Source organism: Aythya marila (genome assembly GCF_965140915.1).
Source record: "Aythya marila genome assembly, chromosome: Z".
NCBI classification, from domain to species: Eukaryota; Metazoa; Chordata; class Aves; order Anseriformes; family Anatidae; genus Aythya; species Aythya marila.
Window position 1 is genome coordinate 40,632,875 of NC_139080.1, and position 16,413 is coordinate 40,649,287.

Sequence of the window (16,413 nt, forward strand, 5' to 3'; positions counted from 1 at the left end):
ATTTCACTGTGATAAATGTGGGTTTATTTGGTCAAATTTGTGTCCTGTCCAAGAGACACCACTTATAACTGAATCAGAAGCAGCTGGAGTCAGAAAAAAACACTTTGCGCTGTTTGTGTCAGCAACTGCCATTTATCCTGTATTTTTCAAACAAGTGTCAGAAAATGGTCCTGTGACTCCTGAACGCAGACACAGCATATATTAAAAATATCATATACGATGATGTATCATGGCAGTGTATAATAAAAAATGAAGAGTGAAAGCCAGTCTGGTGGTCGCAGGCCCTGCTGATTGCTCTCTGTAAGGACTGGAAATCGCTAGTGAAACAGTGGGATGATTGTGGGTCCAAGAAGCTGAAGACACTGTATTCCTTATCTTTCATGGAGATACTACAGTCAAATACACCTTAATTTGGGAGGGTGACTGGGTAAGGAATAGTACAGTAATACACCACTGAGCAGTTTATCTAAAACTGCTATTTTGCTATTTTCAGATTGCTCCCCTTCTAATGACCCACGTTACCTCTTCATTAAAGACAGGTTATCTCTCACTACACAATTTTGAGAAGACTCTGTCACATTGTTCACATATCACTCACAGGAAAAGATTTTCCATGACATAGTTGTAATCAGTTCGGCTGCTGTCTGGCAAGAAGCATGCAGCAAACACAATGATAGCATTCAGACCATCACCATAGTATCCTGTGGAACAAATAAAAATGCATTTTTATCTTTGTCAAAGGCTCTTACCAAGATAAATTTAGAAAGAAATCTCTAAGTCCTGGAATAGATAGATAATGTCTCCTGCTGAAGAAGACAGAAAATGAATGAATGATCAAGTAATAAGTAGGATAGTGAGTTATGTTGAATTCCTGGAAAACATGCTTAGCATAACTAAGAGTAAACATTTTACCAGCGAAAAAGCCTCATTCTACTTTGTAAGGAATGCAATTCTATCTGAACTCCTGGTTCATTACATCTCTATTGCACTTGTGTGCTCACCTTAGCCTGAGGAATAAGTTACTAAAGAAAATAGAAACTTAATAGCAGGATGACAAAAATTTGTCATCCTGCATCTTTTGAACGATGTCTCCCAAGGTCTCACAATCCAGTTTCATTTGTCTTGTGCAGCTCCAAAGGCATCAGGATATTACAGTTATGACTGCATGACACTATACCTCAAAAGCTCCTAAGGATCGGTTAAATTATTTGCTGCAAGTTTTGTATAAAGTATTTCTTTACTGTGGATACTCCAATTGTCCAATACCAATCAATCAATCAATACAATATCAATCTTCTTCACAATCTTTTGCAGTCCCTACAGATTTCTGTTACAAAATACATATAAAGTACTCCTGCATTTCAGATAAAAGTCTGGGATTTATTTAAAAGATATGTGCAATTAGGAGGCAATTTATAAAGATCTGGGAGAAATGGTTGCATGTAAATACTACTAGAGACACACAGAGATCAAGGCTGTTTATGTTGAGAGGAAGATTGAAAGGCTTTCAAAAGAGGCTGGGAGAAACTAACCATGAAGGAGACAATGTTTGTGGAGGAAACCCTGAATTTCCCTAGGAGATAGGAACACATTCCTGACAAAATTCAGGATAATGCCAGCACCCACGCAGCACTTTCCTAAAGAGATTTTAGGACTTTTACACCGTTTCTTTTTTTTTGTTGTTGTTGTTTGTTTGTTTGTTTTTGGATATTAGTGAGCAGTATGCTAGCCTAACTCAAATACTTGCAGTATTTCCTGTATTGTACCCAGCAGCAGAGTAAAACAGAATTCCTTATGGGAAGGATGGAAAGGCAGGGATCACATGTAATCCATGTGTGAACCAGGGAGCAGCTCAGGGACTAGTTTTTTTTCTCCTTTCTCATTCAGCACCTAAAGTGAGTCTCACCTAGATGAAGTAAGGAAAGCTAGAAGACATTTATATCAAGGAATACATTTTTATTTGGCATTGGAAAATGCACAATCCCTGACAAAATGGATGCTTCAAGACATGAGCTCTTCCATGCTGAGAAAAATCATAGCTGACTAATCTCAGTACTATGCCAGCCATAAAGACATGCACAGAAGTGCTCTTCATTCATGGCCCTCAGGTGTTCCTTAAAGGACTGAAAAATACCACTGCTTTCCCATTTATGGTGTGTGGGGGGTGGATAAGCCTCTGAGGCATGTCAGGAGTCTCTTGCTTTAAGACATATTACTTCATATCAAGGCTTTTCAAAGCAGCTTGTTGAAGGATCATGCTGGACTTCCTTCTTGCAGAATTTGATTTGGTGGGTTTGACTAAATATAACGAATGGGGTAAACTGACAGTGTTTATTTGTTTTGTCTACATCAAATTGAGAATGCTAGCCTAGACCTCATCCACTGAGGAAGAGTTTGTACACTGCAGGAAGCTTGCTGTCATTAGTCTAAACTCCCTCCATGATTCTGGCATGGAAGGGATATTCCAGTTCTGTATAGTAACCTTCGTCTGGCTCCTAGTGGCCAAGGGCTTGCTGATCTACAGATGGGCTTGCAGAGCTAGAGAAGCCACCATACAACAGCAGCCCAGCATTTGTCTGTCCACTGTCCTCTGCAATACCGCGCTGTGCCTTTCTCCTTGCTTTTGGAGAACACAGGCAGGCAAAAGAGCTCAGGATTAGGGAGCGAATTTAAGCCAAATGACAATGTGGATATAACCAGGTTAAGGCACATGACATAGCATGGTATGGCAAAACTCCAACTCATGTTGCGATCCAATAACACGAAGCTATTGTTATAAATATGGCTGACTTCGGAAAACCAGTAAAGATCTCAAGCTCAAATTCAGAGAGTAGCATTGCATTCTCTAGCACAGATGTACACAAGGAGGGGGGACAAAACTCCTCTTTTCAGCTCCTTCACCTTGGTGTGAAGAGATCATTGTGAAGGAATGTCCTAGCCTTCTCAAAAGAAACAAAAACAACTCCACCTCCCACACTCACCACTTAATCTGAGTCTCTGATATATTTCCTTATTCTCAGATAGACCCACACATTTTCAAAGAGAAAACATTAAATTAATCTAGCCTACTCTAGCCTATCCTCAAATAAATCATTATAGAGTAAGACATTATTTTTTCCCTTTGCTTTAGAAATAGAGATGGGATTTTCCTCCTTATACCAAAAAAAATCCTTAAAAGATTTTCCGAGACAACTTACATTATGCTGCCACAAAGCAGTTTGCCCAACTGGCTCAGAAGTTTGGCACCAGGAGTTTACCCAACTGTAACAACTACCCAAGCTGTCAAGTTTTCTCACAACCCATGCATTAAAATTATTTAAATTCTATACCTTCAGTGTAGAGCTCTGCCACTTCACAAACACAGAATTTAATACCAGTTCTTAATCACTATGATATGATTAGATTTCAGGCAAAAATTCCAATTAGGCCAGTGGAAGGCTAGAACTTACTGTTCATGCTCATTCTTTATCTTTGGCAATGGCTAAATTACTGAGCAGCATCCAATTTAAGGTAAAGGAAACTCAGTGTTCTTTACCTTAGATTTGACTGATCTAAAAAAAAATGAGATGTCAGACATGTAAAAATCTGTCACAAAATATACTGAAAAAAATAGCAAGTGAAATAAATCATAGTATCATAGAATGGTTTGGGTTGGAAGGGACATTAATGATCATCTAATTCCAACCCCCCTGCCATGGGCAGGAACACTTTCCACTAGACCAGACCAAAGCCCCATCCAACACCTTCCACTAGACCAGTTTGCTCAAAGCCCCATCCAATCTGGTCTTGTTACCTTGGGAAACGGGGAGTATGCATCATGGAATTACTACAGGGTTATTACTCCAAATAAAAAGGATAGCATTTCCAAAATAAGGGCTCAAAGAAAGGTTTTGTCTTCTGGTAAGAGCAACTGCAACAAACCACTGGCACAAAGAATCCATGTTTTGGTAACTTGTCAGATCTGGCAACCTAATTTAATAATTTCATTCAAAAAGAGGATAAACCGAAGTTGAAGGCAAATATTAAATCAGTATGAGATCATTCATACCTGCTACCTCACTCCTTATTGCAGAGACATATGGACTGAAACTAACCCCTTTTTTTCATCACAACTACTCAACTGTATTACAGCGAGGTAAAGCAGAAAGAATCGGTGAAGTCTATTTGCCTATCAGTACTGGAAACCTAAATTTGAAACCTAAACTTGAAACCTAAATTTGTATCCTGATTATTTCACATTGAGAACTGAGATGAATAGCTTAAACTACTACCATGGAAAACTGTACATTGCTATATCCTTTACAGTTACTATAAGAGATGTCTGCCACTGAAACTAATACTTAAACTGCCAAGCAATACCCAAGTACGGGCTACTTCTCCACCCACTAAAGTGGAATGGTATTCATTTTTCATATAGGCTGATATATATGTATACATCAGCATCTAGCAGAATTATATACATGACAGTTTCCACCACAAATGTATCTAGATTACTTTACAACATAAAACAAAACAAAACAAAACAACCAACCAAAAACCAAAACATATAAATAAATACCATTAACAAAGCCTCAAAATCTGATGTTTGTTTCCTAAATTATGCCATCTATGGCTATTTGCTAACCCGTGTCTGAGGTGTCATGACATGCATAAATCTCTGATGGTGCTGTTATGACAAGAAAATGCTTGGGGGATTAAACATCTTCACTAATTTTGAATAAACCTTTTGCACATTGGACAATATAGGCATCTGCAGGCTAACCTCTAGGTGCTTTTAATGTAAATGTACAAATGTGAGGATGACATCCTCAAGTAATATAGTATTTTATTTATGTAACAACACTTCTTTTTTACCAGATTGAGATTTAACACTGAAAATACACTGGGAACACTGGTTTAGCTTTAAATGATGCTACAGATCAGCAGCACTGTGCCAGAAGCATCCTCGTATAAACACAAATCTTACCTCTGAGATGCTAAAGTACCTGTCTGAATTTATGTAGGATTAGAATAACTTATCTTTACCTAATACCATACTTAACAGCTGGCAAACTGTATCCCACAAACTTATGGAATGCACAGATAATCTAAACCTGAAACACCAAGAAAAATACACTTAAATGGTTTTGCTTAACATTATTCTTTCAGTAGCTATAGTAATATTTACCCATTTGAATTAAATTATGCAGAAGTGTATTAGTAATGCCGTAACTATAAATTCTCCAGCAATGATAGGGAGCAGATGATCAAAAGAGACAATATAGTAAGCACTTGAGGTCATTTTCCTACTCATTTTCTGACTTCAAGTGTTTTCTTTGATATTGTATTTGATAGTTATTAACAAATTATGTGAAGAAACAAAACAGTTGCTGGTGAAATGCTCTCAGCTGACAACTATAAATGGCAGAAAAATAAATTTGAGGAGCTTACATAAAAATTAAATGAGGAGCATAACCAGGGAAATGGAAGCCCAAGGGAAAATTATTATTTTTTCTTTTGCCATTTCAATTATTTAAATCTATGCACCCACAATCATAGAGCCTCATATCCCTTCATGCAAGAAGCTTTTGCTATAATCTAGAAAATAAGATTTTATATATATATTTTTTTCTGTAGAACAATTTTTTTTCTTGATTGGAAGTTTTAGTCTACAATAACCAGATTGTTACTGACACACTTATCTTAGTTTATTTGTTGCTTCTGAAAGTGCTTTGTATTTAAAGTATTCACTGCTGGGTTGAAAAGTCTGACCAGGTTGATTTAGTCTGGCCTCACTACTTGCTTCACTCATGTAGTTACTGACAGTACCAGTGTAAGAAAGATCAAAATCAGGCCCTCTTTTATCTTCCAAGAAAACTTCAGCTCTGTGCTGAAATTATGGACTGGGGAGTGAAGGTTACAAAGTCTTCCCATGTCAAGCATCACTTTGACAGGTACAGAAACAGCAATAGAGAAATGTGAAACAAATACTGGCTAATCATCTAATCAAACAGGAAAGACCTGTCCTGATGCAAGTGTTGTTTTTCTGAAAATACTCTCTTATGAGGCCTCTTACTGGCTTCAGTTCATCTGAAGGCTTCTTAGGACCCTCAGCTGACAGTATATGCTCAAAATGTATTTTGAATTAGCATCCTATGACCAAACTGAAAACAGGATGGCTCGCTTTGGTGCTATGCCAGTAGCTCATTGATACGCCTCCAAAAGAAGCTTGAAACTCCTTGCATCATAACAGTGTCTTCCTAAGGATGATTAATATGGACCCTAAGATACAATAATGCTTCTGTAATTTGATGGTGTTAGCTAATTCATGGCTTAAAACTGTGGCAGAAAAATAAACCCTCTCTCTTTGCTAATATGATAAGTGAACTAAAATGGAAATAAACCATGCTTAATAGAGCATGAATTTTCATATGAATCTAAAAAATGCATTCAAGGTTTTCCTACCTCCATGTGAAATAACCTTTTTGTAAGGTTCAATAACTTTCATATCAATTCTTTGTTCTTGTTCTCCAATAACCACTGTTCTCCATAACCTGTTGTCCTCTCGCTCTTCCTCAGCAGTGTACTCTGGAATTGATTCAGACTCCTCCTGGGAAGCATCCTTAATGGCAGTCTGCTCTTCTGAAAAATAAAAATGCATATTTTATATATTAATGGAAAAGCTCTAAATATTTTTTCTCTTACATTCATTTAAGTGGACAATGAGTGTCATCAGACCACAGCAAGTATAAAAGCGGAAGGAGAAGGATAGAATTGGAGAGTAAGCAATTGGCTCTGATACAGTAGGAATATTGAGGTCTGGATTTCATCTGCCATCTGTCTTGTATTCTTTGTCCCTAACTGGAAGTAAACTCTGTTCGAAGGCCACTTTCTCTGAGGAAGATTCTCTGATATGTAACAAAAGCTAAGCCTATCACCAATTCCTTACTAAATTCCCATCTATTGGAATCTTTAGAGAATGTAGTTATGATTCTACGATTCTCTGTTTCAGTTCTTACCTCTTGATGTATCTGCCAATGAGTTAAAAATATATTCAAGAAAAATGTATCAATGGTGAAAACAGCAATGGAAGATCAAGAAACATACACATGTACAAATAATGTGACCACAAAGTACGTTTCTCCTTAGGAACTGCAAACTAAGGGATTTTGAGGAGTCATAAGGTTGGGAAGAAGAACAAATTGAAAAACATGATTTTTTTTTATTCAAACATACTAATTAAAACTGGTTTAATACCCGCTGCTCAGTAGGTTATACATTGTGGAACTGAGGTATATGTTCATGCCTTCTCACAGTGCAATGCTCATGATGTTTAATAATATCCTTGGCGTTCACTTTTTAAATATTATTTATTCAGTGATATTGGAAATGATCTTACAAAATATATAAACCCCATAATTACAAAACTAAATATCTTAATGCAATTCTGTATGATGCTGATCTTGTAAAGATACCAAGGGAAACAATAAGGAAACTACATACATGCATCGTACTAGATCTCCCTGTGAAAAAGTGATTCTGCTTTACTGCCTGGAGTGTTGATGTTGCAGAGAAAGATGAACCAGTGTGAAATTCAGAAGAGAAATAAAAATCTGTAGATAAATAGTAATTTGATTTGGGGGCAGACCTTCATCTATTTGCACAAACTGTTTGGAAATGCAACTTTAAGTCACCTAATGTAAAAATCATGAAAAGCTCATTTAAGAAACAAGAGCAGGTTTTGAAAGAGAATACTTAAATGTAGGGTATCAGGGACAACAAACAAACAACAACTGTGAAACTGCTATTGACCAATCCCTAAATAAGTCAGGTGCTAGTTTAAGACATTGGTACTTCTACTCTCATCTGGTTTCTTGCACATTGCAGTTGTACTGACTCTTCTTTTCATCATTCTTCTACACTACAGGGTTTCAACATTTCGTGTTTTACACAGCCATCACTTTCCCAGTGACGTGACCTCCTGAGATGTGACAACAGTCTTACTTTTCTCAGTTGACTTTCAGTTTAAATGGACCATTAGCAGTCTGAGGATGAGAAGCTAAAAATTAATTTCTCTCTACAGTTTCAACAGCAATGTCTTCTCAGTACTTACTTGGGTTTGGCACAACACCACAGAACCACTGAGCTGTGGGAGATTATTTATGCTGGTAACAGCACAGCACATACTGGTAACAGAAGGGTGACAAAAGTACAAAGGCTGTTAACTATGTAAACCGTAGTTCTTACGACTATAATGATAGCTATCAAGTCCATGCTATATATAGTCTACTCACGTTATTGTCAGCTTATTTTGATAAATTGTGACTATTTGACTATTTTTGCCTTTTCTTCTATCTGCAGGCTCATGTAATTGTATGATGTTTTGCCAATTACGTATGTCTAAAATCAAAGTATATATCTGTAAAAATGTCACCAATCATCACATTTAGAAAACAACAACAAATCTGGGGACAAATGCTTGCCATAAATATAACTGCCACCAAATCAGCAGAGTTGAATTTACTTACTTTAGGGTTTTTGCTTAAAGGCAAAATCTGTTCCATGGCAGACAGAGACTTTTGCTCTCATGCAGTGGTCACAACTATCTAAAAGTACGCGTGTGTGTGTGTTAGATTAAACCTTCGGTACATAATATTCCAACCATCTAGCAGCTCATCACTATGCCCTGCATCTACCCATAAGGAAATCAGCCTTCTAATGAGAAGTGACATTAGAGACGCTTATGCATGACTGAGTGCACAGCAATGCCTCTTTAGCAATATCACTTAAACCAATGCAACTGTTCCTGCATGCTCAAAAGAGCATACAGTTTTTAAAATTATAGTGACCTCACTAGCAACAAGGAATTTAAATGCAAGGGAAAACTCAATTTAAATGTAACCCTTTTTAAAGTTTCTCTCTGTTCAGATTGAAAAATGCTTATGATCTTCAGGTATTTATATTAGTGAATACAGTTCCCATGTGGTTCTTCAGGTACTAGCACAAGTGGATGTTATCACCCTATTCCGTGCACCACGAGGGTAAGTAAAGTGAGTAAGGCAGTACAAGACACTTTTACGCCACATGAGAAAAAATTATTGTCTTGAGATTAGTATGAGGAAGAAGAATGGAGTGTCTGTGGCTCTTCCTAAGTAAAATAAGACCAGTTTCGTATTTCAGGGTGTGTCTATACTGCACAGCTGGCCCTGCTGAGAAAGCATATTTAAATTGGTGGAACAAATTTTGTTGTTCCATTACATGAGCTAGCTTTATCATGCCGTGCACACACCTTACATGTCTCAGGTTTCCAACCATACATGGGAATAGAAAAAGACCTTTCTTACTAACAAAAGACCTTTCTTACCATGCTGTGTCTATTTCATTTACACACTGCAAGCTCTTTGGTGCAGCTTTTGTACAGAGTGAATGTGTGCAAAACCCAGCTGGGTGTTTTCCAATCATCCAAAGAAATGATTAGGGCATAGATAGTGCCTGAACTTCAGAATATTAATATTCTGGTAAACTTCACGGCAAAATCTGGTGATGTCATGACAAGAGAGACTTTGGGATGAGATTTTCCAATTCAGCCAATGTATTTCACACGACGTTATATCTCCAAACAAAAAAGATGTAAGTACAATATAGAGCTGGTCATTGAAAGTGCAGTTAGGTCTAGTGTTCCTTTACAACAGACAGCAACTGCTTTTTCTTTACTGAAAGACTCTTTTCATACAAGTCCTATGATTAGAACTGGACAAAGAAAGGAGTTAAATTCTATCCAGGATGCTCTTCTTATTTTATTTCATCAGTTGATCAGCTGTACTATTTTTTTTCTGCACTCTGCATAAGTAGAAATGTATTACTTTACACAGGGGGAGAAAGGTTAAAAATAGCAGAAAAAAATATCTGGATACCTTACATTAAATCTCAAACACATTAAACCATATTGATAGCCTGACAGACATGAAACCAATCATGTAAACAGCAAATAAAAAATCAGAGATGAACTGTAAATCTACAGTTTAGAAAGCTACAGTCTAGAAAGCTACCTTGCCCAGTGTACTCAAAAGAGTCTGCTTCATCAGGAGTGTCAAGGTCATCTACATTGATGTCAATTTCATCTGGTGTGTCCAAATTATCATCAGAAAGCACAGAACCTTCACTCTGGTCCAAAGAGAGATTGATATTTGGAGCAGTAAGCTTTATCCTTCTGGGATGGGAACCATTAAGATCAAGAGAATTTGGAGGTTCTGAAAGAAGAGAAATAAAAAAATAATTTAATTTCCTAAGCATACAGTTTGTCTCCCACCTATTTAAGAATCACTAGCAAACATACTGGGATCGACCAATTACAGTAACAACAAGCCATTTAAGACCACCTAATATAAAACAGAAATATCTCACATTAATGTTTAAAAAATAAAACAAGTTTCCACAGAAATGGCAGATGTAGCTGGGAGCACTTGAATTGCGTAACATTCAGATTCACTCTTTTTACAATCATCAGCCAAAAATCAAGCTTCATGCAAAGTCTGATCCACAGGGTTTAAGAATTTAAAGAGCAATATACAAATCATGAGTTATGAACAAATGCTCTGTTGAATCCGGGAAAAATAATATGAGTGAAGATTCCCCCTAAGTCTCTGTTTTGTTATGCACTTGCTGCTACCCAAGCGGTGCTGATTTGCAGGTAGGAGGTATGTCTTTAGTCTTGACTAAGACAGTATTGTATCCAATACAGTAATAGAAATAAAGATACCTCTGAGTCTCATAATCAGCCTTAACTAAGAGTAGTCTTAAATAAAATAAAAGTTAGGTATAGCTCTGTCCCTTGCCACTGCATTAAGTGCCACATTTCAAGGTGTTCTTCGTTCACTTAGACAGTAGGCAAATATAAGATAAATAATAACGATTACTTAAACATCATAAGAACTAAACAAGCAATGACAATAATGCATAAGAGGAAATATTGGCAATTATCATTTGTTAAGTGAAGAAGAAAATTGACTAAATAAAACAAACTTAACAATTTTTCTTTTTTTAACACTGTAATGACATTTTATTATTTTATTTTATATTTTATTTTATTTTACTTTATTTTATTTTATTTTACTTTATTACCACCACAGAAACACCCTTATAGCCACATAATTAAATTCCAAGGGACTAAGATATAATTAAGGTAAGAAGTAAGAGCTTCTCTTACCGGGTCTCATCTCTGTAGAAATGGGGCTCAATACACCCTCAGCAAAGGGGATGTCCATTCCTACATTCTCTTGCACCAACCTAAGAAATAAAACATAAATCAAAACCTTGAAGAGATTCACAAGTTGGCCACAATCTCAGTATAAATTGTGTCACAGAATTTCACAGAATTTCTAGGTTGGAAGAGACCTCAAGATCATCGAGTCCATGTGATCTCATATGGAACAGTACTTTTCCTCTACCAAACTAGTTTAGAAGTCTGATACCAAATTAATATAAGTGGGAGTTAAACACAGCTGCTGTAATTCCATTATGCAGTCCTTACCACTTACTTACTCATGTCTATAGAGTCTTTGGAGACTATAGATCTCACACAGCAACTTTTATTTGGATCAAGACATAGCAGTGAATAATAACAGGCTGGCAAACAGCAATGCTTCTCAATCTACACAAATGAAGTTGGTCTTTTGTCATCTGACAAACATAACACATCGTTGCGGGAAGCTTCAGCTACTCTTTGCAAACTGCACATCACAGCAAGAGTTTTATGATTATACTTCCATCGCTGTACATACAGTTACTGTATAGCAAAATTCAGATCATGAGGGTTTTTTTCATTCTTTTAATATCATATGTACTTGAAAGTAATTTTGACCCAAATCAGTCATTTTGTAATCCTGAAGAAGTTGATGTCCTGCATTGAAAGCATACAGGAAGCAAAAAAGTGAAGAACAAAACTACATCACACATTTTTGAAGACTAAGATGTTGCAAAATATCTTATCTAGACTACATTTTTAGGAAGATACTAGGAAATAATATTTGATGTAACTACATATGACACATAAAAGGCATTGAGTGGTAAAAATTTTAACAAAGGTCTTTGAATACTTAAAGTAAACTGACTTGAACTGTTTTCATATTAATTGTCTATTCAAGTATTTTACAAAATGCTTGCTGGAAGGATGGTCCAGATAGGAAAAAAATTTTTACATTTTTACAAGGTCACTCTTGACAGCTTTTATATACACTAAAATGTGACTCCAAAAAAGCTTTATTTGTTTTATATTATAGCATTTTTTGTCTATTCCTGTTCCAAACTATTTTTTTTTAATGAAAGTTGAAGAATAGAATTTTTACGCTTCAGTTAAGAGAGATGTGATGAAAGCAAAGTGGGTGCTTTTCTCTGCCACAGCATCAGCTAAACTCTGCTCTGCATGATTCAGCTGAGTGGGTCTGAATAGGCTTGTCTTGTTTCTCTTGCAGTTTCCTCCTACCCTTGCTTTCCCCAAGAGGACTACTCTCATTACTTCACCATGTGCCGACAGGACTCTTCTGGCCAATCACTGTTTCAGAGTATGAGTATAGTTTCTGTGATTTCTTGTTAATTTTGCATACATTTAAATATAAATGCATGCATGTAGGCCTAAAGGAGCTGATGTCTTCCCTGTGCTCAACATTATGGAAGATCTTTACCCGAAGCCCCATACAATATAATCAGATAGGCAAACCAGTGAACTCACATCTTTTCCCATACAAATAATAGACATAATAAGGTTAGAGCCAACAATGTTTGTGCTTCTCAGCTCATGACCAGGTCTTGCTTCTAAATAAAAATTAACATATATTCATCTTGCTAACTAGTTTTACTAATTTATCCCCAATTGCTGTAGATATATATTTCATAAATACAAAGAATAACCACTTAATGATTTCCACATAACACACCAATTCTGGAATATGTATAATCACTGTCAAACAAGACTTGTGGTAGTCTTTCTCTCTGGATATATAATAGAATGGTAAAGAAATTTGATCCAAGTATCCTGCTCATGAGCAAAATGAATAGCATAAATTGTCTGTAATATATCTTTTTTTTTTTTTTTAATTTATTTTTTTCTGTGTTTTAGTGTTATCTGTGTTCAGAAGCTGTACAGAAATTTGATACACAGAATACCACCACAGTTTACTTAGAAAATGTGAACAAATTATTATAGTCTTTGGATTCTTTTGGTGTCTGTTCAATCTGTAGTAAAATATGTGTAGTGAAGTATAATTTATTCTTCTAAACTCAGCAGAGACAAATCTAAATTCTAATGCCAAGAACTGTCAGTAACAGCTGGATAAGGTAAGAAATCCTAGTGGTGGAAAAGGCGTAAGGAAACAATGAATACTTCTAATCCATTTTAAATTCAGATTAAGATTTTATCTTGGGCTTTATTAAGCTTACTAACTGTAATAAATAAGAAAATTTCCCAAATTATATCAGCTCAGGAATATTCAAATTATGATTTACAGGTGGTCAAGGGTGAATATTTTGGCTGGACTGAAGGGGGTTTTGACATTAACATACAAACCATTCATTTATAAAATTATCTTATACCCTCATCACACTAAAAGATAATTCCTTACTGAACAAGCTTCAGAAATCATTGCAGGTACAGATTTGAAGTGAAATGCTCTTCTTTCAAGTTGTGTGAAGAGCAAGTTACAGGAAGACAGTGAATTTTTTGACTTCTTGTATTAAAAAGAGGTGATATTCTCTGCAATAAGCATGTAAAAATGTTTGAGTGAAATTAAGAATACCGTACATCTCCTCTGTACGATAAGATCATGGATGAATTTTATATATGCTATGCCTACAGAAACCAACTATGTAATTTGACAAAGCAATGTCCCACAATTCACTCAGAATTTTATGAGTTGCCTAGAATTTTAGTAATGCCTGGGATAAATTAGGATAATTCATAACATTTCTTGGATTGCTGGGAAACTACTTTTCTCCCTGTGGCATCTTGGTCACAGTGTATGTGCTTGGAGCAGCCATTGCTGTTTTCTGTGGAATCTCTTACACTTTCACAACATAATTTTCAAATGTTTTTTCTGCTTTCAATTGGACCACTACAGCTGAGTTAAAACCAGACATTTTATGTTACCTGATGTGCTCACAAGAATGGTACATTTCTAGGGAATAAAAAGATATTTATCTTTTGATAAATATGTTTCATATTCTCTGATTTGAATTTCTACTGAAGTACAGCTACTGCTACAGGCAAAATATTCAAAGAATATCCCTCGCTTAGGCATTATACGTAAACAGCATGAGAATCTGTCTGAGAGCCTCTAACTTTAGAAACGATGTGCCATTAACATAAAGTCAATAGTCTATATCATTCTTATTGGGATATTTGATCTGGGAAGCAAGAACGTGTTTACTACCAAATAAATAGTCAACAGACTTCTCAGAGAAGTAAGAGAAAGTCACATTTTCCTAGACCCCTTCTGCATTACCCTAACAGATTAAAAGATTCCTTGCCAGATGTGCATGTTCTACGTTCAGACAAAGTTCATGTTTTAAAAAAAAGCCTCAATTAACATTTATTCAGTCAGAAATTAATAGGCAATACAGACATCTTTCAAATCTGGTGGCTTTAGATAGCAGGTTTAGTCAACAGAGGGCATGTCTTCTGTTACACTGTACCTCAACATATGTCTCTGGTGCTGTTCTTCAGACTCCTCATCAGTGCAAGAATGAGCAAGATATGGATGAAGTTTGTTTTCTACAGACATAGCTGCCTGTTTCCTGACAGATTTTGTGAGTATGTTATGCTGAGTAACTCAATGCCTTGCAGAGGAATTTCTGGCTGTGCATAAACTGAGAGAGCACCAGGTCTCAACAGCTCTCGGGAAGAAATCTAGTAATGAAGGATGGACTATAGAAACTTAAATCAAGCAGCTATCTCCTTTTTCTTTTCCCATGGACTACTTCACATAATCCCCAAATTCTGGTTTACAAAACTCCTTGCCTTTCATACAGGTGCAATCGATGCCGTGGATGATATGGCCAAAAGTATTAGAAAAAGAAAACACTTCTTCCCTCTCCCCCCTTTCAGTGAATGTTCCTTGTTGAAGAAGTAAATTAAGCTACTTTAGAAAGCTCCGTTCTAATCAGGTATGATTTAGCTGACTGATTAAAAAAAAAAAAAAAAAAAGAGAAAAAAGAAAAAGAAAAAAAAAGCTCTTTCACTTGGAACTGAGGTCAAAGTAAAATAAGCTTTTTGTGTCATAAATGACTTCTTTTATGTTACACACAGACCAGTCATTTAAGGATCAGCTGCACTGGGAATCAAGTTACTGCATATTTGCTTTGATAACTCAGGTCTACGTAGCTGTTCAGAAGTAGCTAAAAGAAAACCTATTTCTCAAAGATGCTTCAGAGCAAGATGCCAAATTCTTGGTTGGGAGTAGGGGGACACAACAGAGCAAGAGACTGGAGGCTGAAATCCTTCCCTTACTTTTTCTTGAACCTGGCATTCCTGCATTTCAATAAATCTTCAAATACTTCTTAGTGTCCTCTCCAGTCAGTTTTTCTCAGAATAAGAGCTTTCCTCCCTGACTTTTCTAGATATAGCAGCATTCTGCTCTTTTGGAAAGAGCAGCTCTGAATATTCACAGCAATATGTCATAATCCCTATGGGCTGTGCTGCCTCACCCTTATGTCATATGTGATATATCACCAGTATCCCAAGATGTGCTGCAGCACATATCAAGAAGTTAAATTCTTTAGTGTAAAACTATTTAAACTCTCCAATGTATTGCTCTGAATGAACTCCTGCAATCTGCAAGAGAGAGCAACATTAAGCCAACCTTTTTAAAGTGAAAGACACTTCCTCCACTCCAATCTACCACAACCCAGTCAGACTTTCAATGTTACACATTTTTCCAGACTTCTAGGCTCACCAATACAAAAGTTTTAATCTGACATGGAGCCTGCAAAACACTTTTCCTAATCAAGTAAGTTATGTTTGTTCTATGCTGTTCCCTCTATACACAGCAATACTTTTACATTTTCGTAAGATATTGAAGGCTTTTATAAAGTTTCCAAAGCAGGATTAGTAAAAGGAATGACAGAGATGAAATCACCTTAACTCATATTACTACATGCTTGTTTTTGAAACTAAATGGGAGGAGGGGAAATGAAGTATAGTGAAAAGGTTATTCAGAGACCAGACATCTGGCTTTTTTCATCTTCTCAAATTCCACGTTACGCAGGTACACCCTGCTCTCGGATGAAGTAAAAGTCTTGCTTATAGCCCATTGTCTCAGTGATTTGCAGCAGAAAATCGAGCTATTTGGAGGAAGAATGTACAAACTGTGAAATTTTAGGGAACGCAGTTAGGGAACTCCACCTCTTCCCCGAGTTGCTTTTGCAGAGCATACCCCGCACAAA

General features: G+C 36.3%; 1 protein-coding gene across 3 annotated transcripts in view; it reads right to left on the reverse strand.

The window, feature by feature from the left end:
• PRUNE2 (prune homolog 2 with BCH domain) overlaps positions 1–16,413 on the reverse strand; it is a 136,737-nt gene that overhangs the window by 14,062 nt on the left and 106,262 nt on the right. For all 3 annotated transcript variants that reach the window (XM_082783678.1, XM_082783677.1, XM_082783679.1), the window contains 4 exons: positions 11,186–11,265; positions 10,029–10,229; positions 6,445–6,621; positions 599–701 (listed from right to left, as the gene is read on the reverse strand). In XM_082783678.1, the coding sequence (XP_082639804.1) occupies positions 599–701; positions 6,445–6,621; positions 10,029–10,229; positions 11,186–11,265 (561 nt within the window). The remainder of the gene's footprint in view (positions 1–598; positions 702–6,444; positions 6,622–10,028; positions 10,230–11,185; positions 11,266–16,413) is intronic.